General features: G+C 47.9%; 6 protein-coding genes across 6 annotated transcripts; 2 read left to right on the forward strand and 4 right to left on the reverse strand.

The window, feature by feature from the left end:
* Positions 1–57: 57 nt before the first annotated feature.
* On the reverse strand, positions 58–1,146 carry FSUBG_8521 (oxidoreductase yulF; the record flags this gene model as incomplete). Its single annotated transcript, XM_036686937.1, has 1 exon — positions 58–1,146. One exon carries the CDS (start codon positions 1,144–1,146, stop codon positions 58–60), a length of 1,089 nt encoding a protein of 362 aa, XP_036536011.1.
* Positions 1,147–1,754: 608 nt separating this feature from the next.
* FSUBG_8522 (transcription factor) lies at positions 1,755–4,094 on the forward strand (the record flags this gene model as incomplete). The annotated part of the gene is made up of 4 exons (XM_036686938.1): positions 1,755–1,913; positions 1,961–2,226; positions 2,306–2,801; positions 2,853–4,094. 4 exons carry the CDS (start codon positions 1,755–1,757, stop codon positions 4,092–4,094), a joined length of 2,163 nt encoding a protein of 720 aa, XP_036536012.1.
* A 58-nt stretch (positions 4,095–4,152) lies between these two features.
* On the reverse strand, positions 4,153–4,980 carry FSUBG_8523 (uncharacterized protein; the record flags this gene model as incomplete). Its single annotated transcript, XM_036686939.1, has 1 exon — positions 4,153–4,980. The coding sequence occupies one exon, from the start codon at positions 4,978–4,980 to the stop codon at positions 4,153–4,155; it is 828 nt and encodes a 275-aa protein (XP_036536013.1).
* A 317-nt stretch (positions 4,981–5,297) lies between these two features.
* FSUBG_8524 (major facilitator superfamily transporter) lies at positions 5,298–7,375 on the forward strand (the record flags this gene model as incomplete). Its single annotated transcript, XM_036686940.1, has 7 exons — positions 5,298–5,512; positions 5,566–5,699; positions 5,750–5,873; positions 5,925–6,548; positions 6,598–6,968; positions 7,017–7,080; positions 7,132–7,375. 7 exons carry the CDS (start codon positions 5,298–5,300, stop codon positions 7,373–7,375), a joined length of 1,776 nt encoding a protein of 591 aa, XP_036536014.1.
* A 2,030-nt stretch (positions 7,376–9,405) lies between these two features.
* On the reverse strand, positions 9,406–10,569 carry FSUBG_8525 (ULK kinase; the record flags this gene model as incomplete). Its single annotated transcript, XM_036686941.1, has 3 exons — positions 9,406–9,521; positions 9,905–10,475; positions 10,525–10,569. The coding sequence occupies 3 exons, from the start codon at positions 10,567–10,569 to the stop codon at positions 9,406–9,408; spliced, it is 732 nt and encodes a 243-aa protein (XP_036536015.1).
* Positions 10,570–10,969: 400 nt separating this feature from the next.
* FSUBG_8526 (uncharacterized protein) lies at positions 10,970–14,876 on the reverse strand (the record flags this gene model as incomplete). The annotated part of the gene is made up of 7 exons (XM_036686942.1): positions 10,970–11,146; positions 11,429–13,035; positions 13,737–14,029; positions 14,082–14,455; positions 14,503–14,570; positions 14,626–14,662; positions 14,712–14,876. The coding sequence occupies 7 exons, from the start codon at positions 14,874–14,876 to the stop codon at positions 10,970–10,972; spliced, it is 2,721 nt and encodes a 906-aa protein (XP_036536016.1).
* Positions 14,877–15,166: the final 290 nt, after the last annotated feature.

Consider the following 15,166-nt stretch of genomic DNA (forward strand, 5'->3'; position numbering starts at 1 on the left):
AAGTAGCCACATATCTATCTTCCAGCCCTCTAGCTAGGTCTCAAGGATGACATACCATCATGAATCACTACCAAACACAATACCGTTCTTCTTCCTCATATCCTCCATCACTGTGAGAACGCTTCGACTAAGTTCTCTCAAGTCAGCTTCAGCTTCCCGGTCACTCTCCTTAATGATACGTCCAAGCTCCTTTGCCTCCCACGTCAGGTTCAACATATCTGTATACTCAGGACTGATATCTCCCAGCTCCTTAGACTCCTGTGATCCTCTTGGAAAGAACTTCATAGTGCAGATATCTGTGACGTTCGAAGCCTGACTGCCAAATATCTTGATGGTTCCCTTCTCACAGTAGATCTCGGTTGGAGCATGGGAGTCATAAAGCTTGCTCGTGCGGGCCGATAGTGTAAAGCTCTGCTGGTGCTTTGAAGACTCTGGCGTGTAGTGGAACACGATAAGACCACCACCATCAACACGTGTCTCAAGAACGACTGGAAAGTATGTCTGAGATGAGGGTTTGCCAAAGAGCCGCACAGCGAATGTGACAGGATAACAACCCATATCCCATAGACAGCCTCCACTGAACTTGGGAGATGCAACATTTGGAACATTGCCTTCTGTGATGTCTCCAAATAACGGGGAATACACTGCCATCGAGAGATTTGCGCCATAAATCTTCCCAAACTTCTCTGATCTAGTCTTCTCATCATCAAGTAGCCGTTGAAGTGTCTTGAAGTTGGGCTCTTGAATATGACGATAGGCTTCGAGAATGAAGAGACCCTTGGAGTCGGCGAGCTCATAAAGAGCCTCGAGTTCTTTCATGTTGGAGGCGAAGGGCTTTTCCATGATGACATGTTTGCCAGCATTGAGAGCCTTGATGCCCTGTTCATAGTGCAACGAGTTGGGTGATGCGATGTACACAACATCAATATTGGATCCCTTGGACAGCATGGTGTCCAAGTCATCATAAGCCTCCACTTTAGAAGCATCTTTGATTGAGGGCGTTTCGGAGATGAAACTATTCGCTGTATCGAGCTTCCTCGAGTACACAGCCGTGAGGGTAAATAGTTTGCTCTCATGGCATGATTGCACGAAAGAGTTGGTGATCCAGTTCGTCCCCACGACAGCGAGGCCGAATGGAGCAGACATGGTGAACGAGTTGATGCTGAATTTATCTTAAAATGGAAATAGTGTTCGCAGAAAAGCTAAAGGTCTGAGACGAGAGCGAAGCTACGACTCTCTTATAGCTGCACATACGTGACATCATGGCGATGACGGTGAGAAGTCCGTAACCTGAAAATTGACATTTGTGAGAGCATTTGGCGGCACAGCATTTGGAGTGTTGCCTTAATCTGGCAATCGTCGGCGAGTCTAAGGGAATAAGGGCGGAAGGGTGCATTAGTGCATTACGTGAGGTGAATCTGTCGCCCATCAACTCTTTGCTTCCCTGCAGAACATCAAAGACGCGAAACTATCGCATCGACGTAATGAATATGATTCCGAATAAGCCGTTCGCATAATTATTCGGTACCTGTCAAAACCATGTGGAAATTGCCGAGGTGAAGCTGATTGGCTGGTGTATTGAACCCTCATAACGCCGTGACCGGGGTCGTATAAGAGCCCGAGATACCGAGTTTATCACGTCACGGAAATACCGACACCTGGAGATTTCCAACTCTTGCAATGCTTCAACACACAACTCTGATATAACCCACTCGCAAGACTACCTAGGGACTGAAGAATAATAGTCGATAATCATGAATGGTGGATCGGATTTCCAGCAGCTTCAAGACTCGCCCTATCATTCCGATGCCTCCGCGCCAGCGCCCAAAACGCCTCGGGTCTTAGCGTGCAACCACTGTCAGCATCGCAAGGTGAAATGCAATCGCGTGTTTCCCTGTAATAACTGCATCAAGGTAAGTTCTAGAGCTTCGGGAGACGATGTTGAAACTAACACGCCCAGGCCAATGTACCATGCGTACCATCAACGCCTGCTCCAGCCCGCAAGAGAAGAGCGCCAAATGCGCTACTACAAGAGAGAATTAAGAACCTCGAGGCTCTGCTGGAGCAGTACACCTCCCAAGACTCACCCAAGCAGAGTTCAGACGCAAATGGATTGACGCCTCATGATCCGATGGAAATCTCTGCCAGGTCTTCACCGGCTCAATCTAATGGACACGGCGCTCAGACACCAACTGGTCCTGGCAAGTTGGTAGTTCGGAATGGCGGGTACAAATTCCTGGACAGCTACATCTGGGGCAGAATACACGAGAATGTCTGGAACCCCTTCTAATATTTGAATCTCCAGGCCTCTGCTGACATTCAGCTCACAGATCTCAGAAATGCGTCATATTCTTGATGAGGACACGTCAGACGAGGAGAACTGCCATCCCACCGATTCACCCGCTCCCCACGAAGACGATGACCTTCTTCTAGCCAGGACTTCCGCTCTGAGTATCAATGATCAAGCCCCGCTGCCTTTCCAGATTCTTCGCTTATGGCAGGTGTTTCTGGAGAGAGTCAATCCTGTAACCAAAATGATTCATACTCCGACTACAGAACATCTGGTAATCGGTGCAATGACAAACCACTCCGATATATCGCACAAGAACCGGGCACTCCTATATGCTATCTATCTTGTTTCTGCCGTCACTTTGACGGGAGAGGAAGCAATGACGATGTTGGGCTTGCACAAGGACGAAGCATTGCAAATCTTCACCCAAGGCTTGAAGATGGCCCTGAACAAGGTCAATTTTCTGAGGAATTATGATATGGTCGTTCTCCAAGCTCTGGTTTTATACCTGGTAAGATCACATACCCGACAAAGATGTACTACGGAGCTAATCCTTTCGCAGATCGCCTTGCAAGGCCGCAGCAACCATGACGCGGTATGGGTTCTCAGCGGTGTCGTTATTCGCATAGCTCACAAGATGGGCGTCCACCGCGATGGAGAAGCATTCGGCCTGACTCCATTCGACACAGAGATGCGTCGTCGGGTATGGTGGCGAATCATCATACTGGACTGCATGTACGCCGCAACATCTGGAATGAACCCAACGCTTCTACCTCTGGGTTGCGACACCAAGCTTCCTCACAACATCAACGACGCGGAATTCTCACCAGAATCTAAAGTGATCCAGAACAAACAGGGTGCCACAGAAATGGCCTTTGCTCTCCTTCTCTATGAGATTGTTCGCTTCGTCAAAGATCATCAGATGTCCGATTTCGAACACCTTCTACTAGGAGGACAAGACGTGGAGCCCGGAACGCCCGAATATGATACGTATCACGAGTCTTTGGATAAGCTGACACACCTTGCTGATGAATTCGACAAAACGATGAGTGAGGCTGAGGAAAAGTACTGTGATCCATCAGGAGGTCCACTTCATGTCTTCGCACTGGCGTTTAGACCTCATATTCTGAGGGAAGTCAGAACGATGGCGACACCGATGGAAGAAACACCAGAATGGGGAACTGAAGTGAAAAATTCGCATGACAACTTTTTTCGCATCTGGCTTGCGCACAATGAGAATGAACAGGCGCTTCATGATCTTATAGCAAACGGCCCTTTTGCGTACTCATCCAAGTCGCACTTTCACTTCGATTCGCTCATTTTCCTCGCGGGTCAACTGGTCCATCGTTCACCAGTTGGATCTTTTACAGAACGGACATGGAGCCTTTTCGATAGGTTTTACCGTCATTATGAAGAGCTTTGGAATCTATCTCAGCATAAGAATTTTCAACTCGCGAGATTGTTGCTCAAAGCTTGGGAACCTCGACAAAGGGCGCTGGAGCAGCTTGGAACTCCCTTTGAGGTACCTGAGTGCGTGCAGAAGCTTCGGATTGCTGTTTCACAGGCTGGATTGTCATGGATGAGCCCTAGAGAGATGCCCTTCCAGGCCACGAATGGTTGTGGCCTAGAAGGTATGGATCAGATGCAGATGGGCACAAACGGGAGTGCCTCAACGGATATCTTTCAAAGCCCTACTATGACTGGGGACTTGTCCATGGCTGGAAATATCCCAGCCATGGACAGTATGGATACGCAGACGCCAGTTCTTCCGTTCTTTGGCTTCTTCAATAGTACAACATGGTAGTGTTTGCGTTTCTCGGGTAATGCACGACAAGAGTATGGGTATTTTGGAGTTATGACTTCTAAATCAAGTTCACAAAATCTTCAGGGAGAGGTTTCTCCTCAACCCAAGCTTTGATACCTTGGGCAAACAATTCTGGAAACTGCAGATTCCAGGCATGAATAGCCCCCTTGATCAGAACCGCGGTACTCTTCTTTCCATCCTCGCACCCTTCCTTGCAAAACGCCAGAGCCATTTCCTTGGCACCATCGAAATCATCACCTTGATCTCCAGCAGCTGCCAATATGCGCTTGTCCTTCTCAGCAACTCCCTTGACGTCTTGATGCTGCCACTTGGCAAGCCCGGCGTAAGCGTCATTGACCAAGTTCCAATCATTGTTGACAGCGATTTCCTTCTTTAGCTGTGTATGATCCTTGAGGCCCTTCATCCAGACGCTGAGAGCGTAGAAACCACTGTTAAGAACGAGTTTTAGACCATAGTGTAGGAGGCTGGGTCTTTCTGCTGCCCAGACTTGCCATGGTCGGAATGGGGTTGAGCCAGTGACAAATGCCGATTTAACGAGGTCTGGGTGCCGGCGGATTAATTCCATCGTGGTGAAGCCGCCTAGTGAGAGGCCAACAACGTGCGCTTGTCCACCGTGAGCATGCTTACGGATGAGATGCGCGACAGAGTCTGCAGCGAGCTCAATTGACCATGGCCCTATGTCTCTTGACCGGGAGTGTCTTGGGAGATCTGGGACGATAAGGTGGTAATCGCTGAGGTGGGGAATAACGTGCTCCCATTCGAGGTTGCAGCTGAAGAGGCCATGGAGCAGGACGATTGTTGTCGCAAAGGTGTCATTATACGACTTGAAGAAAAGGTCCTGTAGGGGTTCAGGTGCTTGTGACATGTTTGCAGAGCTTAACAGCAGAGTATCTACAGAAGATTGTTCTGCCAGATCATGATCGTTGCTAGGACCTCAGTTGAGTTGAGCCACGGAAATGAGTCGGGTAAGATTTATCCGAACGCGGCGTCCCGATCGTTCTGCCTTGGACAAGCTTACATGGGGATAGATTCCAAGTGATTTATAGTGAGAATGGATCTTTGATTCTAATTTTAATGGCGGGAGGATGCAGATTGTTTCAGGATCGTAAACTGCAGGGGTTAGACGATGATATTCTGTTGGACACTCTGGCCTCAGCACTGCCAGACCGTGTCTTTTTGACAATGCAGCGTCGTACAAGTCGCAGTCAAGATCCGGGCCACGAAATGGATACAGAGCCCCCTGCATCCTCTAAGCCCACTGAAACATCGCTGCAGAACAAAGGATCGACGCCAATTCTCCACAATGCGGCAGCCTCCTCCCCGGAAGCAGATTCGACGGAAAACAACGATGATAAGAAATATCTTACAGGATGGAAACTTCATTCTTTGAGCGCAGCGTGAGTCAATTAGGAGAACTGATACTCCAGTGACTTGAAGCTTATCGTACTAGGCTCTGGATCAGCCTCTTCTTATCAACGCTCGAGACAACCATCGTCAGTACATCGTTGGTCTCCATCACCAACGCCCTCAACGGCTTCATCCTTCGCGATTGGATCGTCACATCCTATTTGCTGACATACACCGGTGCGCACGTTACGTCTTTCTCATGGCAAACATTTTACCAAGGGCTGCAGGCTTTTTGGCTATTTATGCCAAGCTTAGCGATGTTTTCGGGAAGAAGACGATGCTTTTGCTTGCTCTATTCATTTTCACCTTGTTTTCTGGTCTTTGTGGTGCTGCAAACAATGTCGTTGCCCTGTAGGCAATATTCACATCTAGTCTGATGATGCCTTACTAAGATCCTCTCAGTATCATCCTTCGAGCCTTCCAAGGCATCGGCGCGTCAGGCATCTACGCCATGATTCTCGCAATCGCTCCGAGCTTGGTTCCGATCAGCAAATACGCAAAGTACATGGGCGTCATGTCGACAGTTTTCATCACCGCAAGCGTTCTGGGCCCTATTCTTGGTGGTGTTATCAGTCAGCACTCAACCTGGCGCTGGGTCTTTCTTCTCAAGTACGACCCTGCCTTTATGCTCCGTCGTGACATGCTGACACAAGATCATAGTCTTCCTGGAGGAGCCATCGCCTTTGTCATGGTTTGCTTCTTCCTGCCAGCTTCCGAAGAGTCATCCAACCTCTCACTACTAAAAGTGTTGCGGGCAAAGTTCCGACGATCGAACTGGGTCTGTATCGACGTGCTTGGAATAATTCTTCTCCTTGCAGCCTCTGTTCTCCTTGTTTTCGCACTTGAGGAGGGAGGTACTCGATACTCATGGAGCAATGCGATTTTCATAGCCACACTGGTGCTGGCAGTTGCACTCTTCATCGCCTTTGGGTTTTGGGAAGTCTATGTTGAAAAGTCGCCAAGCAAGCAAGAGCCCGTTTTCCCACCGAGTATCTGCAAGGATAGGATCTCAAGCGCCATGCTACTGTAAGCCATCCACCTTTCACCTCTACGCAAGCATTGACTGATAGCACAGAACTACCTGTTTCATTGGCTTCCCTTTCGTCTCAATGGTAGTCAACATTCCGCAAAGAGCGCAAGCTGTGTATGGAATGTCACCATCTCGCGCTGGCATCATACTACTACCCATGATGCTGACTTCTCCTGCGGCAACTGTCCTTTCGGGCTACTTGACCGGGAACGCCAAGGTACCGCCCGCCTATCTAATAATTATCGCAGCGGTGCTACAAGTTTTAGGCGTTGGCTTGACATGCTCACTGTCCACAGATACAACTGACATGCCAGATGCTGAGTACGGCTATGAGGTGTTGATGGGGGTTGGGTTCGGTATGGGCCTGGCTACCGTCTTGACCTTTGCTAGGGTGGTAGTCTCCGAAGCAAATCTTCGTAGGTGAATTATTGTCGATGATGGTCAAGATTACTAACAGGAATAAGCTGTGATGATGGGTGCATTGACGCAGATCCGTGTTCTCGGTGGCACAGTCTCCCTTGCAATCTGGTAATTTCGGCCCGTCATGTCGCTACAAAAGTATTGCTGACAGGTTCGTAGCGCTACGCTTCTGAACAATCACTTGAAACCGAAGCTGAACGGTCTTGTCTCTTCGGAGCAGGTAGCGGCTATCCTTGACTCCGTCTCTGCGATAAATGATCTAGGCGGGTCCCAACAGCTAGCTGTCAGAAAAGCATTTGCCGAGGGTTATAATCTGCAGAATATCTTCATGACAGCCATGTCTGCTGCTGGTTTGATAACCTCTTTATTCTTGTTGGAAAGACATCCACGTATAGCAAAGTAGACTGCTGGAAGCCTCCATATCCCGCAGCGGGATCTTTTCACAGGCACGCAATATCGATGATGCTTTAGCCAATGGATTGATACCAAAGAATATTTTTCTTGCACCGGAAAGATACGAGAATGCTGAGGTGATATACAGAAGTACAGAATACTAAGAGATATTATTATTTGCATAAGCTTGGCCGGCAACACTGTAAGAACGTGAGAAACAAGATAGAGACTGTGTGAGATATAGCAACTCAGACCTTGGTCATTATGTATGGCATACTTACTCTGTGCTTTAGTCATCAGATTTATCTCCTACATGCATATTTGCATATGTACGTTTCAGGCACCAACGAGGCAATGCCAGCTGAAATCTGCGCGTCAGCATACGTCTGACCCCGCCCTCATTCATTATCCAGTAGGACTTTATCTGCCATTGACTCTTTCCACGTGGGCCGTAAGAATGACAGACAGCGTCGTTGACAATATCGAAAGATGCTTTGTTGCTTTTGATGATGTTATAGACGCCCTATCAGGCCGTGTTGGGCTGAACTTGTTGTTCGAGCACCAAATGCGGAACGAGGAAGCACGTTTCAGAGGCTGGCATGGCAAGCCTGATCAATGCTCTTCGGCAAGCAGCTCAACAACACTTCTGTGTTACATATCACACAGTCGGGAAAATAACCTTCGAGACTTGATCGGGTTCCTGAGATACGCACTCTACACTGTAAAAAAAGAAAGAAATTCTTGGAAGCAGCTCTCTAGTACCGATAATTCCATCGATATCGGGGGCTGCGGCGACGATGGTCGTCTGATAAAAGATCTGGTTCTGATTTTTACAGATATAAGTCACTCTATCAGCTCCCTGTTGAAGTACACATCAGTTCATGATGACGAACCATGCTATAATGGTACTCAAGACGTTCGGGGGGAAAGGTCACCATCGCCGGACAGCTGTGTTGACGACTATGGCAAAGGCTCCTACAGGGACGATGGAAGTGGGTATTTTCTGCCCGACTGCGGTATCGACCGAGAGGTCATTACTAAAGATATATGCCATTACTTGGGAGACAGTGCTTCTGTGAGACTTGGCTATTGCGAGGTATGTTGATGTATGAATATCCCTGAATCTATGACGACTATTCCGTAAACTTGTCATTGACTGTAGCCTCTCTAATTATGTAGGCCATACAAACAGGAAGCTCTAGGCGAGGATACTTCATCAAGTCCCAGGGCAAGTTAACTTCGGTAAAGTCCACCATTCTTTGTTGATTCACATTTGTTTTTCTCCCAACCTCTAACGTATTTCTTCGGGTATGATACAAAAACTACAGGAGGACTCAAAGAGATGGGAAACGGTGAAGATTGAAGCCAAGAAATCTGGAGAGGGAATAACTGGAACGGAAGTGGCGCAACTACCAGCGCTGATGTGATTCAATCAATGCCGGAAACATATCAGCCAAGGCATCACGGTCGTGGTGAAGGAAGCAACCAAAATCAAATGGGAGTTTCTCCCGGGGACGCGAGACAGAACCAAAAAAGAAGCGGGCATAAGGTATCAAGAGCTGAGCTACGGCCACATCATCCAGATTTGTCACAGGAGTCTATACCCCGAAACCCGTCCGCCACCACTTCGCCAGACACAGGTTTCGCCTCGACCCCCGCTTTACCTGCCATCGCGGGAGCTGCGACTGGTCAGGCCAAAATCAATTCAGGCGTTGAGGTTTCAAATACAACAGCAGCTTGGATATTTGGAGCAGTGGCGGCTGTTACGAATGGAGTGACGGCGTTGGCGACGCGACAAACGGCCAAAGCAAGCAATAGAAGCGCTATTGCGGGCGAGGTGGCGGCAAATGCGAGTAAGAGAAGCGCGAAAGCAGCAGAGGAAACCTGTTTAATTGCTCAGAAGCATTTGGAGGCGACCATCAAAGACAACAAGGACCGGCCGCCTTCGCCGGATACGTCTCAAAACATCTCCGGCGCTGGGGTAGTAGTCCCAAGCGGTAAAGAACAAAACTCAGAGACGAGATAAAGAACGGTAATTACTCAAGGCACTGGGACGGAGGCTTCGCCATTGAATGCTCCACCAGCCGTACTGTCACCCGGACTGCCTGAACCATCTGGCCGAGGACGAGTGTTAAGAACTATGTCGAACCCGATGCCTAGAAGACGACAGGAAAATTATATATCGATCGATCTACCGACTGCAACAGCGGAACCGACAATAATTTGGCTGGAGGTCCCAACGTGTGAGTTTGGAAAGCCATGTACCTGTAAGATTATTCCCAAGTATTGAGGAGAACTAAATATGCCTTACTATACTACTATTTTAAATGTGAGGTATGTAGGTCACCTCCACCCGTGTTCAATAAATTTCTTTTCCTTTCCCTTTCGCCCTGGTTCTCTTGCTTCCGCATCTCTGGTACTCCATCCACCCACTTCACCCAAGACCTCCACCAGCGCGCACGAAGTCTTATAGAATGCCTACTCCACAGCTTGATTCGAGAACCAACCCTATGACATTGGCAAGCATCAACTCTCTCACCACAGTCAACAAAGATGCTCTGGAGAATTATCTTCATCAAACCTCCTAGCTCAGACTCACACTCGATACCTTCAACCTTACGCCTCACTTCCTTCTGCCAGCGGGCATACCACTCTGCCCTTTCAGAGTCGCTTTTCGGCTTAGGGAACTTTCCTTTATCGAGACCATACATCTTTTCAAGCATAATAATTCCCGTGGACCACACATCAGACCTATCATCCACTACTTCCGCTGACTCGTTGAAGATTTCGGGTGCCTTGTAGTATGCGGTCCCATAGAAGTAGTCTGACTGTTCTGTGTATTTACCCGCAATACCGAAGTCTGCCAGAACAATCTGGAAGGTTTTAGACGTTCGCTTCCTAATTAAGATGTTACCTGGTTTTATATCCCGATGCAATATGTCAGAATCCTTGAGCTGCATGAGTCCCACGAGGATTTGTCTGAAAGCGGTAACAGACTCTTTCTCCGTGAGGGTACAGCCAGCTAAGCTCCCGAGAGGATATATCGGCATAAGTATCACGGGAGACCCAAAGCCATCCCTGACTATACCTAGCACTTCGACAATAAACCGCTGTGAAAACTGTCAGAAGGAGCCTTGCAAGATAAGACACGCAGCGTACAGAATCTCTTGACATGTAAGCGAATTCCTTTTTCACCTTTTCCATGGTGTGCTGTCCGTTGGGATCATTTTTCGATGGTTTGATAGCCTTTCCAGCGAAGGCCCGCCCGCTGGCGTATTGGATATATCGGTAGACTGCCCCAAACCCTCCTTGGCCAAGAATTTCACCTCGGTGATAACGTTGCGGCTCGAGTAATGGGTATCTACTTCCCACGTCAGATTCCACTGGAGGGAACCAGGACGCACTCCGAAAAAGATTCTGAAGGTATGGAGGATCAGGAGGAGTCTTCTGATGATTTGGAAATGCAATTCGGAAAGACAATGGTCCTATACTTATCGTCACATTCTTCCATGGCGCGTTCAATTTTGCAAGTCTTTTTTCAATAGCCAGTGGTAAATTCTCAGAACAGTCACTTCGTGTATACGTGACAAACGGTCACATTAGATCATTTGCCTTTCGGCTTCCTTGGTCGCCTCTCCGAAGTATCTTCTTCTTCTTCTTCCTGGGTAGTTGTTTCTTCTTCAGTTTGTTGATTTGCCCAACCCATGTTCTCAGATGCGTTGCTCACAGCTGATCCCGACCGCGGTATGATGACCTTCTCTTCCTCCACATTCATCATGGACTACCAATGGTAGTGTATCATGGTGACCTTGACTTTTTTACTAACCATCGGGACGTAGATAAATTTAATCCTGTATAGGAGGGAAGTTTTTAAGCTGGTTCTTGAGATGATGTACAAAGGTTTTGATCAAAGAGGAGATGGAGATACGGAATGTATCTTTATTTAGGCTCGGGGCTGGGGAAAAGCCTAGATAAGTTGGAATCTCTGAGCCTCAAACAACCCCTCTTTCATGTAGGACAATCCCAATCCAGTCATCAGGGAATCAACATATGCAGCACAAACCAACACGTGTTGCGAACCCATTGGTCGCAGGATCAGTGGCGTGCCACAGCCTTCGACGAGGCACACAAGGTCAGAGTCTTGAACCGCGGCGGCCTCGCCTATTCCGATCTCATAGCCAAGCCGTATTTTGCCCATGTTGGTAGGCTTGACTAAGAATATTGAACGGTTCACTAATGCTGAGGCCATAGTTCTATATCTGTAGTCGAACCTTTTGATAAGGCCATCGACAGCTGAACCCGGGGCGTCTTCATTGTCCGGAGACTCTAGCGGTAGTTCATCGAGAAGTTCCCGGAACGAATCATCGAGTTCGTGACCAAGAAGACCAAGAGAGCATGTGCGGCGGAATGATGCACCCGAGAGTCTATTCGGCAGTGCTAGTGCTGATAGTTGGTTGAAAACTGACGGAAGTTGCCGATATAGGCTTAGGTACTCGAGGTTCGCAGTTCGGGCTTTGTCTCCCATCCGCTCGGCGTCGACATTGATCAGCGGGTCTCTCAACCCTACTATTGTACCAAAGCAAATCCCCGAAGCAAGTAGTATTTCTTTTCCAGAACACTGTTGAAAACTAACTCGAGCTACTGTATTACCCATGGCTCGTTGTTGGTCATAAGAGATTGGTCGATCCGCTATGACAGGTGTTTTGTACGTCTCCCAGTCTGGGACCCATGATGGTAGATCCGACAAGCCAGTTCTGTCTTCCGCACGGACATAAGAAAGGACATCGAGAGAAGAGTTAGTTTCAATAATGGCTTTGACTGAGTCTGTGAAGACTCTAGAGATCGGTCTCATATAATCGATTTCGAGTCGTTCGGAACGGTCATCTTTCATGTCAGAGACCGCCAAGATAGAAGACACTTTATCCCTTGGATCTGCGCATAGTCTCGACCAGCTATGTCTCAACAGGCTAAGTAAAGGCCAAGAACCTTGAGTCCTAGGAGTTCGCAAAGCTGATGTTTCCCAGTTGGGAGAACTTATGGCCAACACTGAAAGTGGCGTTTCGGAGGAAGAGAGAATGCTGCGATAGACCGATACAGACAGGAAAGAATTAAGGCTTATCAGTGCTCGAAGTCTGCGTGCTTGGAACTTCTTCTTCATGACAGTCTTTATCCTGGGGTCCTGAAGTATTCCCATCACAGCTTGGATATCCCCTTCTGAAATGCAAAGGGCACCCGATTGTAATCTCCAAACTCGGCCCAGACTGACTTCTTGGATAATCCAAGCTCTTCTCCAATATGGAGGACGGTACTTTCGTTCGCCGATGACAAGTTGGAGGGAATAGAGACCATCTTCAAATACTTCTTCAAGGTCCTCCTTGCTATCCAGCAAGAGTGCGAATAATTTTTCCGTTGAGCATGACCTGACCAATTCGGTCAATGACCTTGCCTTTCTCATTTGTTCAACATAGTCGATGGGATCATCCTCTAGCCCAAGCCATGAAACGACACATGAGGCAGAGGAGTAGATGCAGCCCATCAAACGAACTTGGGAATTTCGCTCATCTACATCGGATTGATTTATGCAGATGGCGCAGATGGCATCGATCCAAAGAGAACGCGGCTTTGAGTCATGTCTCAGATATGTTAGGGCGTCTTCCAGGTTTTGTGTGACTTGTAGCGTGGTTTCATTCACTCTTATCGTCGCCTTATTCTCAGAGCTACCTCAAGCATAGGAAAGGGCTTCGTAGTCGGTCTTGTCTTCCAGAAGGTTGAGAGTTTCCAACTTGCAGCTGATCATGGTGCCATGGCTTTTTGGTAGCAGTATGCAAATTCTGATTTCGGAGTGCTTCTCATCAGAAGTAAGAGGATAGTAAAGACTCATTATTCTGATATTTAAAGCTGTGTCTTGAGGATGGAAGCTGTGATGCGACCGTTTGGGTTTATAGCCTATGAGATTTATGTTTTTAGCATGCTGCTGGCAATATGGTCGGGTTGGGCTGTGAAATAACCTAAGACGCCATTTGGTGGAGGCTGAGTATTAGCCTTCATGCCCAAGGCAGATTAACAGGGCTGACCTTGCGCAACCAGCGAGCGGCCGGGCTGGAACAATATTACATTACAAATAAGATGTTAAAACCTATAGGTAAATCTTAATATACCATGAAATTGTTTTATTATACTATCCTAAACTACCTGGTGCATAGAAAAGGGTTCTTCAGAGTCACTGGACAAACTATGTCTTTGTTCGTCTTTGCCTTGTATCACCACCCGGTGTGTTCCTGGGCCATGTCCTGGCTGTGGCCGGCTTCTCTTTTGGTCGACATCGGTACGCACTACAATTGTTGACTCCAAGGGACGTAACTGATCCTTACTCTCAGATGAATGAAGCGTCCTAGGCAGATCATGCATTTCATGGCTTCGTGAAGTACCAGTTTGGCGGGCCGTGACATTAGTCCTCGAGTTTTCATGTCTTGCATACGAGGATTGGTTATGGCTAGAACCGCGGTCATGGCCTGATAACAGAGGCCGGAGAGTTGGAATGCAAGCGCAGATGATACCACAGCACAACTCGCTGACTGACCAAGATGCTGATTCGACATTATGCCATGTGATATCTGTGCCAATGTTGAGGAACTTGATACGAACGAGTGAGATAAGACACGTACTATGTCGTGTTAGGTGTGCAGGATAAGATCGGATATATATAAGAAACTCACAATATGCCGAGGCAGAAGACGGATATAAGAATCCACTTTTGTCGCCTACCGAGCTTCAGACTGCGAAGAACGGGGATGGGGAGGACCATGATCAAGATATCGGTCAAAATATTGCCCGCCGCGCCAACATAGAACGAAGATTTGTTGAGAATACAGGTGCCCTTGATCGTGACATCCCAAAAGGATGCGATAGGCCAGCACATAAAAGTATTGAGGAATATCTGGGAAAGACTCCAGCAAGTCACGAGGACGACGGATGCGATATATGTCTTCTTATACTGGCGTACAGGTATCGCTCGGTAGTACTGGAGGAGAAAGACTGTCTTGATGACTGCAAGGGCGACGTTGTAGACGACGGTTGAGAAGTAAAACATCTGGATTCCTTTAGACCCATTGTCGATTGAATACAAGTCAAACCTACCCTCAAGAAATTACTAATCTGTTCGCCGGAAAGTGTAGATATATGAGAGCCAAGGCCATTTCTAACATCTGTAGTACATTAGTAAACTCTCAAAGAAAGGTTAATTCTATAGGGTTCCTTTACTTGTTGCGATGATAGTAGCATCAGCGATTGTCAACAACTGTCTATCATTAGTAAGATATTTTCTCACTGTTGAATGTGGCACCCACGCAAGCAAGGATCGCACATGCGTCATCGACGCCAAAGTTTCTCAGCATGATGGCCCGGGCGTACACTCGCAGGGATACCACGATAAGAGAGATAGACGACAGGGTCGCCATAACAGCTATGGCGACCGCACCCCTGGACTCGGAGGCATAATCTGAAGTAGCCATGGCCAGAAATGTCTTGTATGAAGGAGTGGTGACAAGCACAAGATGGAACAGTCGCCAAGCTGTAGAGCAGCGGCTTGTCAGAGATTTAAGTCAGTAGAAAACACAAGCGACGCGAGAAAGTGGCTAAAGGACTAAAGAGTCGAGAAGCGAGCCCAGATCAGATCATCAAATTGTGGGCTGCTTACTTGACGCCATTTCGTCCCAAGTTCTGAACGATCGAAACATGCTACCGTGGGCTAGAGCAATCGGTAGCCGGAAACAGCAATGGGGCTTTGGGTAAGGTTCATTAG

Source organism: Fusarium subglutinans (genome assembly GCF_013396075.1).
Source record: "Fusarium subglutinans strain NRRL 66333 chromosome Unknown NRRL66333_c0000117, whole genome shotgun sequence".
Taxonomy (NCBI): Eukaryota; Fungi; Ascomycota; class Sordariomycetes; order Hypocreales; family Nectriaceae; genus Fusarium; species Fusarium subglutinans.